The sequence below is a fragment of the Dreissena polymorpha genome, chromosome 1 (genome assembly GCF_020536995.1).
Source record: "Dreissena polymorpha isolate Duluth1 chromosome 1, UMN_Dpol_1.0, whole genome shotgun sequence".
Taxonomy (NCBI): domain Eukaryota; kingdom Metazoa; phylum Mollusca; class Bivalvia; order Myida; family Dreissenidae; genus Dreissena; species Dreissena polymorpha.
The window spans coordinates 9774597-9793008 of NC_068355.1; the positions used below are offsets into that span (position 1 = coordinate 9774597).

The window sequence follows — 18412 nt, forward strand, 5'->3', positions numbered from 1 at the left end:
TCATACTTAACTATTGGTTCGCGAAAGTAGTCTGACATATACGAGTTTACGTTCGTTGCACACATGTTGTTAACGTGATCCAAGATGGCGGACAATTAAAAGAAATAACGATGCTCAGCGAGGACAAATGACTATGGAATTTACGACGGACATCATATAATTAGTATGGATTAATGAAAAGAGCGTGTCATTCTACGATGGAGCATACGTTTTAGATACAAATAAAACTCTTTTTTTTGGAAATGTATAAACTGAATGACACAGTACAAGTGTTTGATAATTGGAATGCAGTCTACTCGCAAAGAAAAATACATCTAACAGTTACTGGATTATCGTTCGAAAATGCAAAATAAAAGACAAACATGATTTGATTTATATGCAAGTGGATCTGTGTTTAATCAGATTCATGTGCATATTCTGCTTTATTATGTTTGCCACTCTAAACAGTTTACTGTAATGGCATGTTAGTGAAATGGATAAGTAAAGGTAAAATTATTTAATATATTAATGTCTCTTAGCTAAATACATCGACAAAACTCAAGTATATATGTTTAAAGCGTTAATATATCCACAAACTGAAACTAACACCCTTAATTTATTTCCCCAAATCAAGTTTTCATGCTTAGGTTAGTTGCAATAATACAACTCCCAGCTATTGACCCTCAGAGCTGTACGTATGTACTAGTAAAAGCTCATAGCATTCAAGAAGAACTAATGCTTATGTTCAATTTGCCCTTTTATGAATTATTTGCCATGCCGAGACTATGCACTAACCGGTCAAACACTTAAAATTGAGGCCTGTAAAAATGTCAACTGGCCTGTGAATTGTTTCTCCTGGTAGGCAAGTCTGGCCTGTAATGTGTGACGGTCTTTCGCCATGTCTGAATTTTTAACCAGGTTTTTTAACCAGGTTTTCCGAAGGAAAAAACTGGTTATTAGATTGGCGAATGCGGGCGGGCTGGCTGGCTGGCTGGCGGGCGGGCGGAACAAGCTTGTCCGGGCCATAACTTTGTCGTTCATTGTGAGATTTTAAAATCATTTGGCACATTTGTTAACCATCATTAGACGGTGTGTCGCGCGAAAAAATTACGTCAATATCTCCAAGGTCAAGGTCACACTTTGAGTTCAAAGGTAAAAAATAGCCATAAATGAGCTTGTCTGGGCTATAACTATGTCATTCATTATGAGATTTTAAAATCATTTGGCACATTTGTTCACCATCATGGGACGGTGTGTCGCACGAAAGAATCACGTCAATATCTCCAATGTCAAGGTCGCCACGACTAAAAATAGATTTATTTTAAAACAAACTTACAAAGGGGGTTAATTTTGTTTGTTCATTTCAAAAGTTCAGTTTGAGTTGTCTCCCTTTATCAGATTTTTTTCACAATGAAAACCTGGTTTTGTGACAATTTTGTCCCTTGTTCCATTAAAGGCTTTGGGCTGTCTTTCTACACTCCTTCAATGCTTGTTGCATGCTAATTAAGCCCAATTTAAGGGAAAGGTTTAAGTTAAAAATAAAAGCTGTCTGGCAGTTAAATAATGACAAATTTATTTGAGCAATTAACATCATATAATGAACACATATTTGATGTAATAACACACAAGCATGCATTTGATATTAATATATGCAAGAAAAAGCAAACAAGATAATGTTTAGCTACATAGGGCTTTGTATACTGCAACAGTGCTTTAGTAACAGTGTTTTAAATATTCATAGACTATTAGTGTATTAAAAATATAATTTCTCAAATAAAATATAATAATTTTCCTACCTACCACGGAGTGTATATTGACAGGAGATGAATCGAGTATTTGACCCTTACTTTAGTAAATTCAATCTTATGCAAAAACTATTCATCCGATTTTATTGGTTTATACGTTATCTTGTTGCTTATTAATTCCTCTTTCAAAAAAATATAACTTTTAGTATATTCCTGTTGTTATTAATGGATTTATAGCGAGTTAAACACAAGAAATACAAATTTTATGTTTTACCACCGCGCGTTTTAACGTGTCGTGGCTATCGATCTTTTACGATTAGCGTACAGCGAAGCGCCGAGGTTATACATTTTGATGTACCCACTCACGTCTTTTGTTAAATTATAGTTTCATTTCTCGGCCGATTTTGACAAATTATATATCATTAGAAAGCTTACGTTACGCAGTAAACAGATATATCAATATATATTAAGTTTTTCTTCTGATTTCGACAGCCCGGCGAGTTATAACTTTAACTTTTGCAAATATCATACCGTTTTGGAGTTTTAGAATCTAGATTTACGGTTGACATGTTCGTACTTAATACCAATTTGTAGCGTTTATATTTGGAGTTCAGTTTTAAAAATTACATCTTGCTTAGGAGAAAAGAATTCTGTATACGATAGAAAAAATTTTTGTTTAAAAACCAAAGTAATTAAGGAATGAAGGCGGGAAAATGTAGCGCGCGTTCCTAACGCACTGAACTGATGCTACGGTCTTGGCGATTATGCTTTTGTTTAGAAATCGGCCATTGAATTTCTTTTGCCATCTTATTATATTTTTTATGGAATATATTGTAGTATTTTGTTCACGAAACATATCAATAAAGCTTATTATAAATGAATCTTAATAAATTAACGATTTCAGCTCTTGTTTATAACACAGAAAGGTTGTAAAATTTATGATGAAACAGCGTATATAGCGGACCCTCTCGATATTATTCGGCTTTGCATGCATACTTGAAATAAAATGGGTGTCAAAAACATTCATCGTTTGCTGTTTATTATCAACAAGGTAATTATGTATAATTATTTGAAATGTTATTTACCTTAAATTATCAATTTATTAAAGATTCTTGAAAATCACGGTCAGTGTTACGCGGGTCATTTCGTATTTTGACATCAGGGCATCATGTCCAACTATTGAAAATCAGATTTTTTCACCGGGACGATGACGGCTTGGATTTAGACAGGCAGACAGATAGTTTATTCAGACTTAAACAACAGTACATCGTCTTCAACTCAAATATATAAATTATTTTAGACGAATTGTTAGGTGATTACACATATAGCAGTGATGATTCTGAGAATGTTGCCATGTTTCTTATCCGTGTATTCTAGAGTCCATGGTTTGAGCATTTTTATCGCGGTGTTCAAAAAAAGATATCTCAATAATCTTGTTTATTGATAGATCTGTGGTTTTATTGCCCCTGTGTTCAGCACAAACCAATTATCTCGTTATGATCAGATACTGTGCCGACCAATACTAAATAACACTATGGTGTCATACGCCACAGCAGGGACCTATACTTGTATATTGGTCCCTAACCACAGGTGGCAATGTCTGGTCAGATTACACTTTTTATGATACCTCCATGTCTTCTCGTGGTATTAGTGGTCATTTCTTGGAGTAATGTAACGCCCAATACTCAATTTTGCGTTTATGAGATATGTAGCGTATTGAAAACATTTATAGTCATCTGCCCATACAGATTGCCATAAACTAAATACTGTATACACCCTTTCAGTTATTAACTGATTATAATTACCTCCCCTGAATGACGTCATCCGGGGATACCCGATTATCGACTGTAAGCAAACAAAGAGATGTCTGTTTGACAATGTGTGTTTTCAACGGTGTAAATGGACTTAAAATATGAACGAAAAGGTTTGTACTGACTTATTATTAATAATTTATTATTTTCTTATGCAATTTTGATATTCGGTTTATAATGCTGATAAAGCAGCGGTATTGTTTTTGTCTGTTATATGTTTTCGCGAGGACGAAACGTTCAAAGTTAATCAAACGAAGGATTTTTTACTGAAATAAATCCTGTTCAGAAATGTTGATATCCTGTTCAGAAATGTTGATATAGATTAAATAGGTGGAAATATTGACTTGTTTTATCTAAGGACATTTCGTATTCGTCAAAGTATGAACACTCGTTGGCATTTATATTTTGAAGCAACTAAAGGACGCTCGTACTGGTCTTAGTCATACCGTGCTTTTGTACCAATTGACCATTTTTTAAATTGAAAGCCAACGGCATCCAATGCAACATATGGTTTGTTAAAAAGCTATTTGTTTGATTAGAGCTTGTACTAAGCTATACCCGGCCTAATGTGTATTAATGTGTAAAGTACAATGAATCAGTTATCATGAATGTTATGAAACAGAATTTTGTTCAACAGATTAATGACCACGACTATGCTGTCCAGTTTTACACAGCAACACCAGTATTCGACTCAAAACCGGATGGAAAACAGATTCAAGACATTACTGTATCACTCGAGAAGAAGTTGAAGGTAAATTAAATTGTTTAGTCAATTGATTTGTTTAAATAACATTTGGGAATAAAACATTTATAGACATATAATAATTAATATCAATACAAATAAAATGAAATTCTTAACCAATAGGATAAAAACACATCTTATTATTTGTTAACCACGTTTGTGGACTTTGTTATACTGATTTTAATGATCCAAAATAATTGGTAAAGTTGTTATTCACTTGATTTTTTTTAATATTATTAGTTGATCTTCATAAAATTTCAGTCTAACAGGATCTGCTGTGTGCCCAAATTTCACACCACTGGCTAAGGATTGTTAGAAGGCCATGGAAAGCCCAGCTATCATGCATTTCCAGCTGAAGATGATCCAGTTCAAGCTGTTTGGTTGAATAAAATACGAAGAGATGAAGACAGACATTTTAAGGTCAGTTGTTAGTGGTTTCAGTAAAACTTTAAATGATTTTGTATAAAGAAAAATAAAACATGTAAAGTACTATACATTTTCATGTCAGAAAAATAGTGTTGATGTGATTCAAAAAAAGCACACATATTTATTTATTTATTTTTTTTCTTTCAGATAAGTCACAATACGGTTGTCTGTTTTCTCCATTTTGAACGTGACTGTCTTGATGAATCTGGATTTGCTAAGCGGAGGTATCTAAAACCAGGAGCCATCCCTACACTATTCGACTGCTGGAAGGACAAACCACATCTGTTGAAGCGAATTCAAGTGGAACATGCAATTAACAAGATTAAAAGTTTTCACATATTTGATCAGGTCATTCTGGTTTCTCTGTTTGGGATAATTAATCAAATTTGGACAGTTTGCTCATTGCTCACTCTTTTCCAAGACCCAATTATACCATGTCCTGGTGTTTAACATACATACCATTTATATGAACATTTGTTGTTCGTGTACATCATACTACATGTAGGCTAATGAAAAACCATTGGCTGTTCATGTAATATTTGTACATTTTTTGGCTTTGTATAAAGTTTTTGATAATTATCTTGATATAAGCATTGATTTAGTTACAGATTAATGCTTAAAGAGTACTTAAAGCTACACACCTTGAAATAAAGTACATGTTCATATAGATGCAATTTGAAAGTGTGCAAAATTTTCATTAAATCTATAGTCTAGTTAGCAAGTAATTTATTATTTTTCAAACAGGAATAACTGCTTTTAAAACTGAAAGAAGGATTTCTATATTAAACACGATTATTTTTAACTTTTTAAAGCGCAAAAAAAGATGGCTTTCTACCTTGTTACTACCAGATATATTCTAGTTGGCATAATAAAATTAAATCTATAGCCTAGTTTAATAGCAAGTTATTTTTTTTTTCAAACAGTCCTGCTTTTAAAACCGAAAGTAGGATTTCCAGACGTACACATCCATTTCGACAAACGCGATTATTTTTAAGTTGTAAAGTGCAAAAAAGATGGATTTCTACCTTGTAACCACCAGATATATTCTAATTGGCATAGATAAAATATGTCACTCATACTTAAATTTACTATGCCAAATAAGGTGTGTGGCCTTTACATAAAAATTGTATATACATCTTTTTTTATCATGTTTGTTAATTTGTTTTGATTGTATGACTACTGAATAAATAATTTTGTTAATAGAAATTTTAGTTTTTTTTGGGAAATATTAGGTAAAACTAAGAAAGTCCAATGCATATTGAGACAAATCAGTGCTTAAGTTCGTTTCCTGGGAAGAACCATTACTGATTCTCAATGGGGATCGAAACTGGTTGCTCCAGATTGCTTAGCAGACACCATAGCAACTATTTCACTAAGACTCTGCTACAGATTTGCGTAATCCTTTGAGTAAAAACAATGATATAAGCTTTATTACAACAGAAATAATGCAAGATAAGCACATTTGAGTAGCATAGTTCATCACAAAACAGTATGAAGTATCATTAATTGTAAGATTAATGATGAAAGACAACATGTGAAAGCTAGAAATCATGAACTAATTTAAGGAAACACAATCTGAAAATTACAAACATTCAGATACAGGTATTGCACCAAAATGAGCTGAGATCCTATGATTATATTGAATGAATAAATGTGATTTGAGGTGAATCTCACAAATACTGACACTAAAATAACACAAAATTGAATACTTTCAAATATAATTTAGATTATTTCAATACTCTTTATTTCTGATTACCGGTTTTTCATGGAGCGGAAACACTTGCATCTAACAATTGTTGAACTGTTACGTTCAGATGTCCATGTGTCGATTACATAACCGTCATGAAAAAACACATAGCCTCGTTGAATAGGCTTTTCAACACCCAGTTTTGAACCTTTACCAGAACTTTTGGTCCATTCCAGAATGTTCATGTACGAAAAGTCTTTGAAGATCGGTCTGGTGCTTTGGGTCCATGTGCATTCTTCCAAATTAAGATGTTCTTCCGCTGTTGACACTGTTGATTGTCCTTGACAGTTCATACAGGACGACTTCTGCTTAGCTGCAAATGGCTGGTCTGGATAAGGATGCACAATTAGGATGTTATCCTGGTTGTCACTGAATTTCTTTACCCTGGAAAATATATAAAAGTAAAGATTTAAACTTTGTAACAGAACATTAAGATTTAAGGTGTTACAAAAAAAGCACTACTCCAGAGTCTGTTTTCAGATACTTGTTTTCCACCTAATAAACGCCACCCCTACCTTCTTTGTGACCAAAAAATGTATAAAGACAATTTAACTAGTGGCAACCAATTTCTAATGCAGACTTAAGAGAGTAATGTAACTTATTATGTCAGGGATTTTAATTGAAGCAGAAAGCTGTGTGCCACTATGCATGTTATATACATTGTAAAGTACTATATGCTGTGTGGTCGAGTCAGGCTGACTAAACAGATAAAACTTATTTTTAACAGACTGGTTGACAGAAACATAGAAAAAAATTCACAACATGAATGTGCGTTTTTAATATAAAAAGCAGGCTTTTTCCTGGCCATTTTGGGAAAAAAGCAATTGCAGGATTGTGAATTTTTCGTGCCAAAAATCAACTGATTTGGGAAAAACTAATATAAAATAACCCTTCACAATCATTCAAATAAGTTGAAAAATCATATTATTCATGGTAATGTACTTTGTTAGATGTCATTTACATATAATTGAGTTAAAATAATCATAACCTCTTCTTTCTTTTTTTATTGGGAATTATTTTTTTCAAATTACAATTTAGGTTAGGGAATGGGTCCGTTTAACTGACCCGTAGATACACCAGGAAAAGGCCTGAAAAGGCGATATAAAATAAGTACCTCAAGCAAAGTTCGGCTTTTGTCTCATTCGATTTCACAGCTTGTCCCCGGCATTTCAACCATATTCGCAACTCTGTAACTTTGCATCTTTCTGGTTGAAGTTGCGGTAAAACAGCGCCAGGGACATCCTTGGCATACAGCTACAAAAAATAAAAAGGCAGGTTTTAAGCATTATTGCTTCTTTAGAAAAAAATCATGTTACTTATACAACATACAAAATTCATCATATTATTTTTTTAGAAAATGGTTTGAAATAAATATGATCGATACTGAATGTAGTGTAAGTTACATGTTGTTTTTTTTAAGTGGCAATAATGCTTAAAACCTGACAGCTGAACTTGTATGCTTTCATGTTGGGTCTCTGTACCGAGTCAATATTTATTAGAGTGTATTTATGGTACATGACTATGTCCGGATATATTCATGCCACCAATGTGTATGTATTTGCATAATTATATTAATAATAAACTTAGGAGTATTTATTATAGTGAATTCACATTTTAAACAAAAAAACAAACCTTATGACACTCACAGTCGTGTACTGTTGTACTTTCTTTTCTGTTACAGGATCTGGTTCAGCCATGGTACTTCACTGTTTCTGAACATAGCATTTGGGATGATTCCTGAAAAAAACCCACATATAATGCTTTTTTTGCAGCTGATTTTTATATTATTTCAACACTTCAGTCAAACACTCAAAGAAACAAAGGATAGTTTCGGTTTTGAAAGTTTATAAATATAGAGATTTTGGTGTAAAAAACATGAAAGTTAAATGACCCGTTCTCCTGATTGGTTTTCATTCACATTCTTCTACTTTCTAGTTCTATTTAAGAATAAAAAAAGCCCCGAAATCATATAATTCCTATGAGAAAATCATGATTACAAATATAAACTTTCTGAAAATAACTCGTAATACGCTTTGCTTTCAAAATTTGGCATTTTTATACAATATTTACTTTAAGGTTCCAATCCAGGTGTAATGCCTAATGGTATATGTACGAACATGAAATGTGTCTTGACAAAACGGAATGTTTAATGCATTTTTTCTCACTTCATCGTACTTAAAAGTAAATATACAACAAGCGATAGCTTTAATATGCGTCAATAAAATAATAAAAATAAAACATGTGTGCAACTTACTCATATATTGTGCTAAAGACGTTGATTTCTTCAGCGACACAGTAAAATTTTATTTTCTCTGGCGAATTTCTATCCCCCGTTGACGTCACATCCGGCTAAGGGACACAACTCTAACACTAGTAAAAGCGAATAACTGAAAGGGTGTATAGATGTCAGCCAGCTAAATCACAATAATTATAAGTGCTTAATACCTATACATGTACATTTTAAACATTTAAAAAATCTAATACTTAACATTTGACGTATTTAGCGGGTACCGGTAAAAAAACTCCGTCATTTCGTAGTCCTATAAAGAGTGTATGAATAATCTTTCCGAAAAATACAAATAATACAGTGTTTTAATTTAGAATTCTATATATTTATAACTCTGTTAACTTATAAAGATATTTCAATATACATGCATAGACAGTTGACCGTGATTTTCAAGAATCTTTAAATAATTTTAATTAATTTATAATTTATGGTTAATAACCTTTCATATAATTTTACATAATTACCTTTTTGATAATAAACAACAAACGATGAATGTTTTGACACCCATTATATTTGAAGTATGCAAAGCCGAAAAATATCAAGAGGGTCCGCTATACATTTGTATACGCTGTTTCATCATAAAATTAACACCCTTTCTGTGTTATAATCAAGAGCTGAAATCGTAAATTTATTAAGCTTCATTAATACTTAGCTTTATGGATATGTCTCTAGAACAAAATATTTCAATATATTTCATAAAAAATATAATAATCATGGCAAAGGAAATTCAATGGCCGGTATCTAAACAAAAGCATAATCGCCAAGACCGTAGCATCAGTTCAGAGCGTTAGGAACGCGCGCTACATTTTCCCGCCTTCATTCCTTAATTACTTTAGTTTTTAAACAATTTTTTTTTCTATCGTATACAGAATTCTATTCTCCTAAGCAAGATGTTATTTTTAAAACTGAACTCCAAATATAAACGCTACAAATCGGTATAAAGTACGAACATGTCAACCGTAAATCTAGATTCTAAAACTCCAAAACGGTATGTTATTTGCAAAAGTTAAAGTTATAACTCGCCGGGCTGCCGAACTCAGAAGAAAAACTCAATATATAATGATATATCTGAAAACTACGTTACGTTAGCTTTCTAATGATATATAATTTGTCAAAATCGGCCTAGAAATGAAACTATAATTTAACAAAATACGTGAGTGAGTACATCAAATTTATAACCTCGGCGCTTCGATAAAAGATCGATAGTTACGACACGGTCACGTGACTTAGACACGACAAGATATTTGGCGTAACGGTCCCGTTTCTTATCCGTGTAATCTAGAATCCGTGTACCTACCTACCCACCTGTAAAATTTAGGGTCGGTAAAGGGCAAACAAACAATACTTTAATTGTGGCCTTAACTAGATTTTATCCTTGAAATAATCCTACCTGTCTAATGTTTAAGGCATAGCTAACTTTAGGTTACAGTAGAGCTTGACTAATTGACTTGGCCCTCCTGAACTCTTATTAGCATAATTGGATGCTTAAAATGTATCCTATGTTTTTCTGCACACTTGACTTTGTGCTATATGTCTAATTAGTATCATAAGTATATTTGAACAAACAAGGTTTTATAAGACAAGCACCCAATGTCCATTGTTTAATTTGTAAAACAGTGACAATATGCCTTGTTGTTAGATTAAATGTCTAAGAAATAACTTAAGGTTATGAATTGTTTATTAACTGATAAAAAAAAAGATGTACAAATTTAAGGTGTGACCATTCAACACTATTTTAGTATCTTCCTTGTATTTTTTGTGTGGATTGTACAAGCACATACAGGTCAGAGTCGGTTTAATGTTATCAATTAATTCCAGTAAATTGAATATTAGATTATTATACATAGTTTTATGAGATAAACAAGTTTGTATAATTACTAATAAAAACAACAACAAAAACATTCCTTTCAAAGATAGCATTTCAGATAAGATATTTTATCAGTTTCAGAAGTGATAGTTGACTCCCATTTCAAGCTGGTGTATTGTTTAAAAAGTGACATCAACCCTGCTCTGTGGTTAATCTAATCAGCATACAGTTAGGACATCTGCATAGCTATTAATAGCATAGAGTTAATTGAATGGTTTGGAATGTGAAGTGATTAAAAGTCATTTAACTGATTGTTCCTGGTATGTATAATGTCTTCATGCCGTTTTAATTGTACAACAACTTAAACTGAAACCAAGTCACCCTGGATGGGAAAGTTAAGTGATGCAAATACATGTGTGTATGTGAAAACCTCCACCTCAACAGTGTCACGCTAGTTACTGCTCTACAACAATCCAACTGACATATATGGTGTGCTGACGAAAAATAAACTTTAAATAAAAATGGCATAAAATGAAAATAAAAGCCTTTCTTGTTTTACACAGTGCACAATTCTACCTGTTTCCTGTAAATGTGAATTGGGGCTTGCTGCCACTCTTCAATAAAAAGTACTGTTACAATTGTTGAAATTGAATTCCTGTAGGCATTCATTGCTGTTCATTTTTAGAGAATTAATCCTTAATTGAAAGAGCTCCTTTTTATGTGGACCTCTTTTTGCAGTTGAAGAAATTACAGGACAAGTTAAAGAAATGCCAAGCTGATGTAGAGACAACACAGGCCAAATATACAGCAAGTCTCAATGATTTGAATGGCTACAACGCAAAATATGTCGAAGAAATGACAGAGGTATATCACACTATAAACATTTTTTACTGTCAACGTGACATTTTTTTGGAAAATAAATAATTGAGTAAAATTTTTATGAAACAAAAGTAAACTTATTTTGTAAATTGTTAAAGTGCCCTTAACCCATTTATGCCTAGTGGACTCTCCTATCCTAAATTGGATCAATTTATTTCCAAAATTTGGGATGTCGAGTATATTTATTTCTATATTTAGAATATTTCTTACAGAAATTCCTTAAAGCGAACAGCGCAGACCCTGATGAGACGCCCCATCATGCAGTGTCTCATCTGGGTCTTCGCTGTTTGCCAAGGCCTTTTTTCTAGACGCTAGGCATAAATTGGTTAAACTAAGTCTGCTTAATTAGATAAAGTAACTGTTGTTTAAATTAATTGTTTTGAAGTCAAAGTTGCATATACAAATTGCTTAATTCTTTAGTTTTCTCTAGTATTAGTAATTTGTCTATATTAAGCAATTCTTTTAATATTTTAAAAATGATTGTTGACATGTTTTGTTCCGATTCCATCCACACATATTCTGTTAAATAATAACTTTTTTCAGGTGTTTAACAGCTGTCAGGAATTTGAAAGACGCAGAATAGAATTCATAAAAAAGACAATGTTTGACATCCATCAGTGTTTAGACCTCTCAGTAGACACAAAGTAAGTCTCTCAATCTAATATTGTTGCCTATGAGATACCATACTTTGTAATGGTACACATTTTTTGTAAAAAACATTTTTTGATCCAACTAGTTTTTATGCCTCTGTCACAATTATAAATGGCAGAAGGGCAGTAGTGAAACCTCTGTCCCTGTGTGTGTGTTTATTTGTGTGTGCGTGTGTTTGTTTGTGTGGGACTTTTTGTGATCGGCTGATGCGTTGCATGCAACAACCATGACAATAACTAAGGGAATCAAAGCGCTGAAGGCACTGCAGTTGTTCGCTGTTGTTGTCCTTGATTAGCTTGTGCACATTGCACAGGCTAATCAGTGTGCACAGGCTAATCTTATTTTATGTGCATTAAGCCCCGTTTTCCCTGAAAGCAGCCAATATGTACAGATTTCAATGATAAACACTAGAATGGCCAATGTCGACTTACAAGCTGGTATATAAACTTACTGCTAGAAGGTATATACACTCAATGCTAGAGCAGAATCATTTGTTGTCTGCTGAAGACAGACAGCGGTAATCATCCCTTGCAGAGTGAGTTGTGGTTCTTACTGTACTTAAGGCTTCTAAGCACATACTGATTTGCAAAATATGCTCTGTAAATTTAGCTGGCCGCTAACGCGACCAACTAAAAATGACAGTGGACTCTAATAATTTTTGCATATTTTGTATTCATGCATGCAAATTGTTGAAATTCATGTTTTGTGTCTGGCGTATAGTTTTGTCAATCATTAGGATATTTTGAAATCAAGTACAGATGATCATCATATCAAGGTGATCTGTAGTGTGCAACAACGACTTTACTCACTTCAAGGTCAAGGCCACTGTTGACGCTTGAAAGTGTTAGCATATTTCCTATATGTATAAACGGAAAGTACATGTTCATGTCTGTGCTATTGTTTTGTTGAGCATCCTGGACTTTAAAATGAATTGACAAATGATTATCATATTTATATCTGCATGACATGTTGCATGCAGCGACCATGTTGCATAGAGGTCTAGGCCAAAATGGGCAATTGGGGCATTTTTTCCCAATCCTCATATCTATATAGTAAAAGTACCTGGTGGGTTCTGGCTCACAACTTTGTCATGAATAATAAGATAGAAAAATAATTTGCCCAAATCAACATCATATTAAGACAGTGTATCATGTTCAACAACCATTTAGCTTGACTCAGGTCACAGTAGACTCTTGAATTTTGTGCATATTCTTTTTTTTAGCTCACCTGAGCACAACGTGCTCGTGGTGAACTTTTGTGATCGCCTTTTGTCCTTCGTGCGGTGTGCGGTGTCAACATTTGACTTGTTAACTCTCTCGAGCCACATTTATTGTCCAATCTTCATGAAATTTGGTCAGAAGATTGGTCTCAATGATATCTTGGATGTGTTCAAAAATGGTTACGTTTGCTTGAAAAACATGGCTTCCAAGGGGTGGGGCACTTTTCCTTAAATGGCTATATATGGCTATAGTAAGATCTTGTTAACACTCTAGAGGCCACATTTATTGTCTGATCTTCATGAAACTTGGTCAGAAGATTTATCCCAATAATATCTTGGACGAGTTGGAAAATGATGCCGGTTGGTTGAAAAAAATGGCGCCAGGGGGCGGGGCATTTTTTCTCATATGCAGGGATCATATTTTTTTCAGTTTTGTCGGTCCTAGACCGATTGGGGTCATGAAAGACCGATTGAAAATCCCAAACAATTGGTCCGATTTTGTTTGCTAAAATTCCCATATCATGAAATTGATTACAATATGATCCCTGCTTATATGGCTATAGTAAAACCCTGTTAACACTCTTGAGGCCACAATATGATCCCTGCTTATATGGCTATAGTAAAACCCTGTTAACACTCTTGAGGCCACATTGATTACAATATGATCCCTGCTTATATGGCTATAGTAAAACCCTGTTAACACTCTAGAGGCCACATTACAATATGATCCCTGCTTATATGGCTATAGTAAAACCCTGTTAACACTCTTGAGGCCACATTGATTACAATATGATCCCTGCTTATATGGCTATAGTAAAACCCTGTTAACACTCTAGAGGCCACATTGATTACAATATGATCCCTGCTTATATGGCTATAGTAAAACCCTGTTAATACTCTAGAGGCCACATTACAATATGATCCCTGCTTATATGGCTATAGTAAAACCCTGTTAACACTCTTGAGGCCACATTGATTACAATATGATCCCTGCTTATATGGCTATAGTAAAACCCTGTTAACACTCTAGAGGCCACATTATGATCCCTGCTTATATGGCTATAGTAAAACCCTGTTAACACTCTTGAGGCCACATTGATTACAATATGATCCCTGCTTATATGGCTATAGTAAAACCCTGTTAACACTCTAGAGGCCACATTACAATATGATCCCTGCTTATATGGCTATAGTAAAACCCTGTTAACACTCTTGAGGCCACATTGATTACAATATGATCCCTGCTTATATGGCTATAGTTAAACCCTGTTAACACTCTTGAGGCCACAATATGATCCCTGCTTATATGGCTATAGTAAAACCCTGTTAACACTCTTGAGGCCACATTGATTACAATATGATCCCTGCTTATATGGCTATAGTAAAACCCTGTTAACACTCTAGAGGCCACATTACAATATGATCCCTGCTTATATGGCTATAGTAAAACCCTGTTAACACTCTTGAGGCCACATTGATTACAATATGATCCCTGCTTATATGGCTATAGTAAAACCCTGTTAACACTCTAGAGGCCACATTACAATATGATCCCTGCTTATATGGCTATAGTAAAACCCTGTTAACACTCTTGAGGCCACATTGATTACAATATGATCCCTGCTTATATGGCTATAGTAAAACCCTGTTAACACTCTAGAGGCCACATTACAATATGATCCCTGCTTATATGGCTATAGTAAAACCCTGTTAACACTCTTGAGGCCACATTGATTACAATATGATCCCTGCTTATATGGCTATAGTAAAACCCTGTTAACACTCTAGAGGCCACATTACAATATGATCCCTGCTTATATGGCTATAGTAAAACCCTGTTAACACTCTTGATGCCACATTATGATCCCTGCTTATATGGCTATAGTAAAACCCTGTTAACACTCTAGAGGCCACATTTATTTTCCAATCTTCATGAAACTTGCTCAGAAGATTTGTCCCACTGATATCTTTTTTGGTTTTCAGTATTTTATTCTCGAAAAGCAACAAGTACCGAAATACAGAGATCATATATATTTTGAGATAATATGTAGCTAATAAGGTAAGGAGCAAAACAAGGGAATGAGAGAAGAGCTTTATAAAAACATATTTAACAAAAGGGAAAAAAAAAACAGAAAAAAATGCGCACAAAAATCTTAGCCCAAAAATGTCTTTTTTATGATATATTTGCTAAAAGGGTTTGAAATTGTTCTCTGAATATATTCAATTTATTTTTGGTTATAGCAATCATTTCTTCAATTCTAAGTCTACGCTGGAGGTAATCTTTAAAGTCATGGATTGTGGGTATCGTTGCGTGGTTCTTGTTCTTAAAAATGAAAATATTTGCCAGTAATGTAGTAAAATTAATAGCTAGGGATGTTGGTAAATTACCATCTAAAACATTACAAAAACTAATTTTTTCGTATGTGTAGTCAATTCCACTACGTGTATTAATTAATGTTTCAATGTACAATTTAAGATCATGCAAGAATGTTTGTATTGTTGTGCAGTCCCACAACATATGAATATTTGAGTCAATCGTCATGCAACAAAAATCACATAACTTGGAGGGTTTAAGCCCGCATTTCAGTAAAAAGCTATTGTTAGGAATAATTCTCATTATATATTTATATTGGAATTCTCTCAATTTAGTATCGTTTGTAAGCAATTGAGGTTTAACAAAGATACTCTTAAAATCAAGTCCTTTTTCGAAATGTGTTTCCCATTTGATAATAGATTTAACAGTATCTGGACTTTTTAATAGGACTAACTTGGAGTAAATAAATTTGCAAAGTTTAGTTTTTTTGTTGATCAGTGAAATAAGGCGCTCAGGTTGTTGATAACTGATAGCTTCTGTTTTCAGCTTCTCTTTCCAATGTAGTGGGATACTTTGAATTAATGTATAATATTTCAGAAATTCTGTATTTTCTAAATCATATAGTTGTTTAATTTGATCAAAAGTGTAAAAATCTCGAACTTTGTAGTCATACAAATGCTCCACAAGGTCGATACCCCTGTCATGCCATTTTTTGTAAAACAGAAGACCAGTATGTTTGTTTTTGATATGTGAATTATTCCAAATTATTTCTTTTCCTATATTATCTATATTTCTTTGGATATTTAGTTTAGCCCAAGAAAAATAAAATTTCTTTTAGAAATGAGGATTTAATGGTTAATGATTTAATATCATTTGGCTTTATACTATTTCTCAAAATGAAAAAGTTGCCATAGTTTTCTAAAAAATAACTGTACAGAGCCGTCAGTTTTGATTCCGGTTGATATATTAAACGTTTGATCCAGCTTGCCTTTAACCCAGCTATAAAACTTTCGATGTCAATCATTTTAAGCCCACCTTGTTTGTAGTCTTGTATTATTTGTGTTTGCTTAATTTTATCAGGTTTCTCGTTCCAAAGAAATTTGAACATTTTTGTTTTAAGTTTGTTAACTTTGCTTTCATTTTGGCCTTCTAGGACTGTAAGTGGATATATTATTTTTGGTAAAGCAAACATTTTAAGAACAGTAATTTTTCCGATTGAGGAAAGTTTCCATTTCTTTTATTTTTGTAAACAATTGTTAAATTCCTGTAATTAATTTAAAATATTGTATTCCGTAGTTGCATTTGTTGTATTATACAGTTTTATCACCAGGGCTGTTGCGTGTTTGCCATTCCATTCAAATTTTTCTTTGGGACAATATTTTAGATTTTTATTAGTTTATGAACCTAGTGTCATAACTGAGCACTTGTTATTATTTAATTTTAATCCTGATATTTTAGAAAATTTGTTTATGGTACTTATGAGGTTTTCAAAGGACTGTTGGCTGCCATCCAGTGGGAAACATGCATCATCTGCAAATAGTGTTTGTTTTTAGATGGTCGCTTAGCGACCGTCTTTGGTGGTTAGTCTCAAATTTAGGTCGATACGCCTTAGCTACTAGGAGCCCAATACACGCTTACTACGCGTATCCATGTTTCATAATCGCTAAACCCAAATATAACAAACAATTTATAATAATAATACGAATGACCTGTTTCGTAACCTCGTTCATGCTTCTACAGCGGGTATTTCTGGAAATCGTTCTTTGGTTCTCAACAGATAGCGGCGATCTTTTGTATTTTTACGGGTGCTAGCAACGCAATAGTAGAAGGTTAGTAGAAGGTTTAGCTTGTTTATATTCACAGTTCTCAATACATAGACAGTTGGATATGAGTTCATCAATTACTACAGGCATACTATAGGCAACCTCGAAAATGCTTTATAATCGCTAAAACCGAAAACAACTAAATATATTATATTAAATATATTTATAACAATAAATATCTTCTAAAAATGTAGTCGGCGTATACGCTGACTTTGAAATAAAGTTTGCAATTTACTTTTCTAAATAAATAAATACAATTAAACAAAAGTTAAACTATTGTGTTGTGTTTTTCACTTGTAAGTTGCACATTCACCGCATGAAATGTGTGTTAGCATTGTCAAACCACACATAAGTGTGAGTAGATAAAAAATATACTACGGGAGAGCACTTCATATGTGTCCTCATATGCCTTGTTATGAGTATCTTTCTTTACTATCGAAATATAGCGTATGTTGACATTTGATTTAAACGCAGTTTTCTTTCGACACATTTAAATCACACGTCAATAGCACCGTCATGCGAAAATGCGTCTTATGCGTTTCGGCAAGCGTTTGTTAAACCCAACATGTGCTTTTGCGCAGTCAGGCCATAGGCGATGCTGTTTGCTATAAAATCACTCAATATGTTATGTTTCTCCTTACCAGAAAGAGAGATAGCTGAGTGGGCTATTTATATGATGGGCGCATATGGAATGAGACCCATTTTCTCATGACGAGGGTCCTTACAAATCTCATTGCGAATTGAAAATGCCACATTTAAGAACAATGCTTTTTGATACAAAATTGAATTCAAAATAGCAAACTTGTTAATAATGGCAGCCTATCCACACATTAAGGAATGATTTCGAGACGTGCTGACCAAGTACGGCAAACATTGTGGTATGATAATTAAACGATTTTCTCTTATCGTGACACTATACTATTTCGCTAATGATTGTTTTCTCATCTTGGAGGCGAAAGTGAAATTCTGAGTGATGGATTGT

General features: G+C 33.5%; 1 protein-coding gene and 1 long non-coding RNA gene across 8 annotated transcripts in view; both read left to right on the forward strand.

Moving 5' to 3' along the window:
- The window catches only part of LOC127870624 (protein kinase C and casein kinase substrate in neurons protein 1-like), a 91884-nt gene that overhangs the window by 51453 nt on the left and 22019 nt on the right, over positions 1 to 18412 (forward strand). For all 7 annotated transcript variants that reach the window (XM_052413116.1, XM_052413110.1, XM_052413117.1 and 4 more), the window contains exons 5-6: positions 11283 to 11408; positions 11967 to 12067. In XM_052413116.1, coding sequence (XP_052269076.1) covers positions 11283 to 11408; positions 11967 to 12067 — 227 coding nt within the window. The remainder of the gene's footprint in view (positions 1 to 11282; positions 11409 to 11966; positions 12068 to 18412) is intronic.
- LOC127870808 (uncharacterized) lies at positions 3496 to 5420 on the forward strand. The gene is made up of 4 exons (XR_008044928.1): positions 3496 to 3648; positions 4173 to 4286; positions 4539 to 4697; positions 4851 to 5420. It is a non-coding gene; the product is annotated as an uncharacterized LOC127870808 (long non-coding RNA).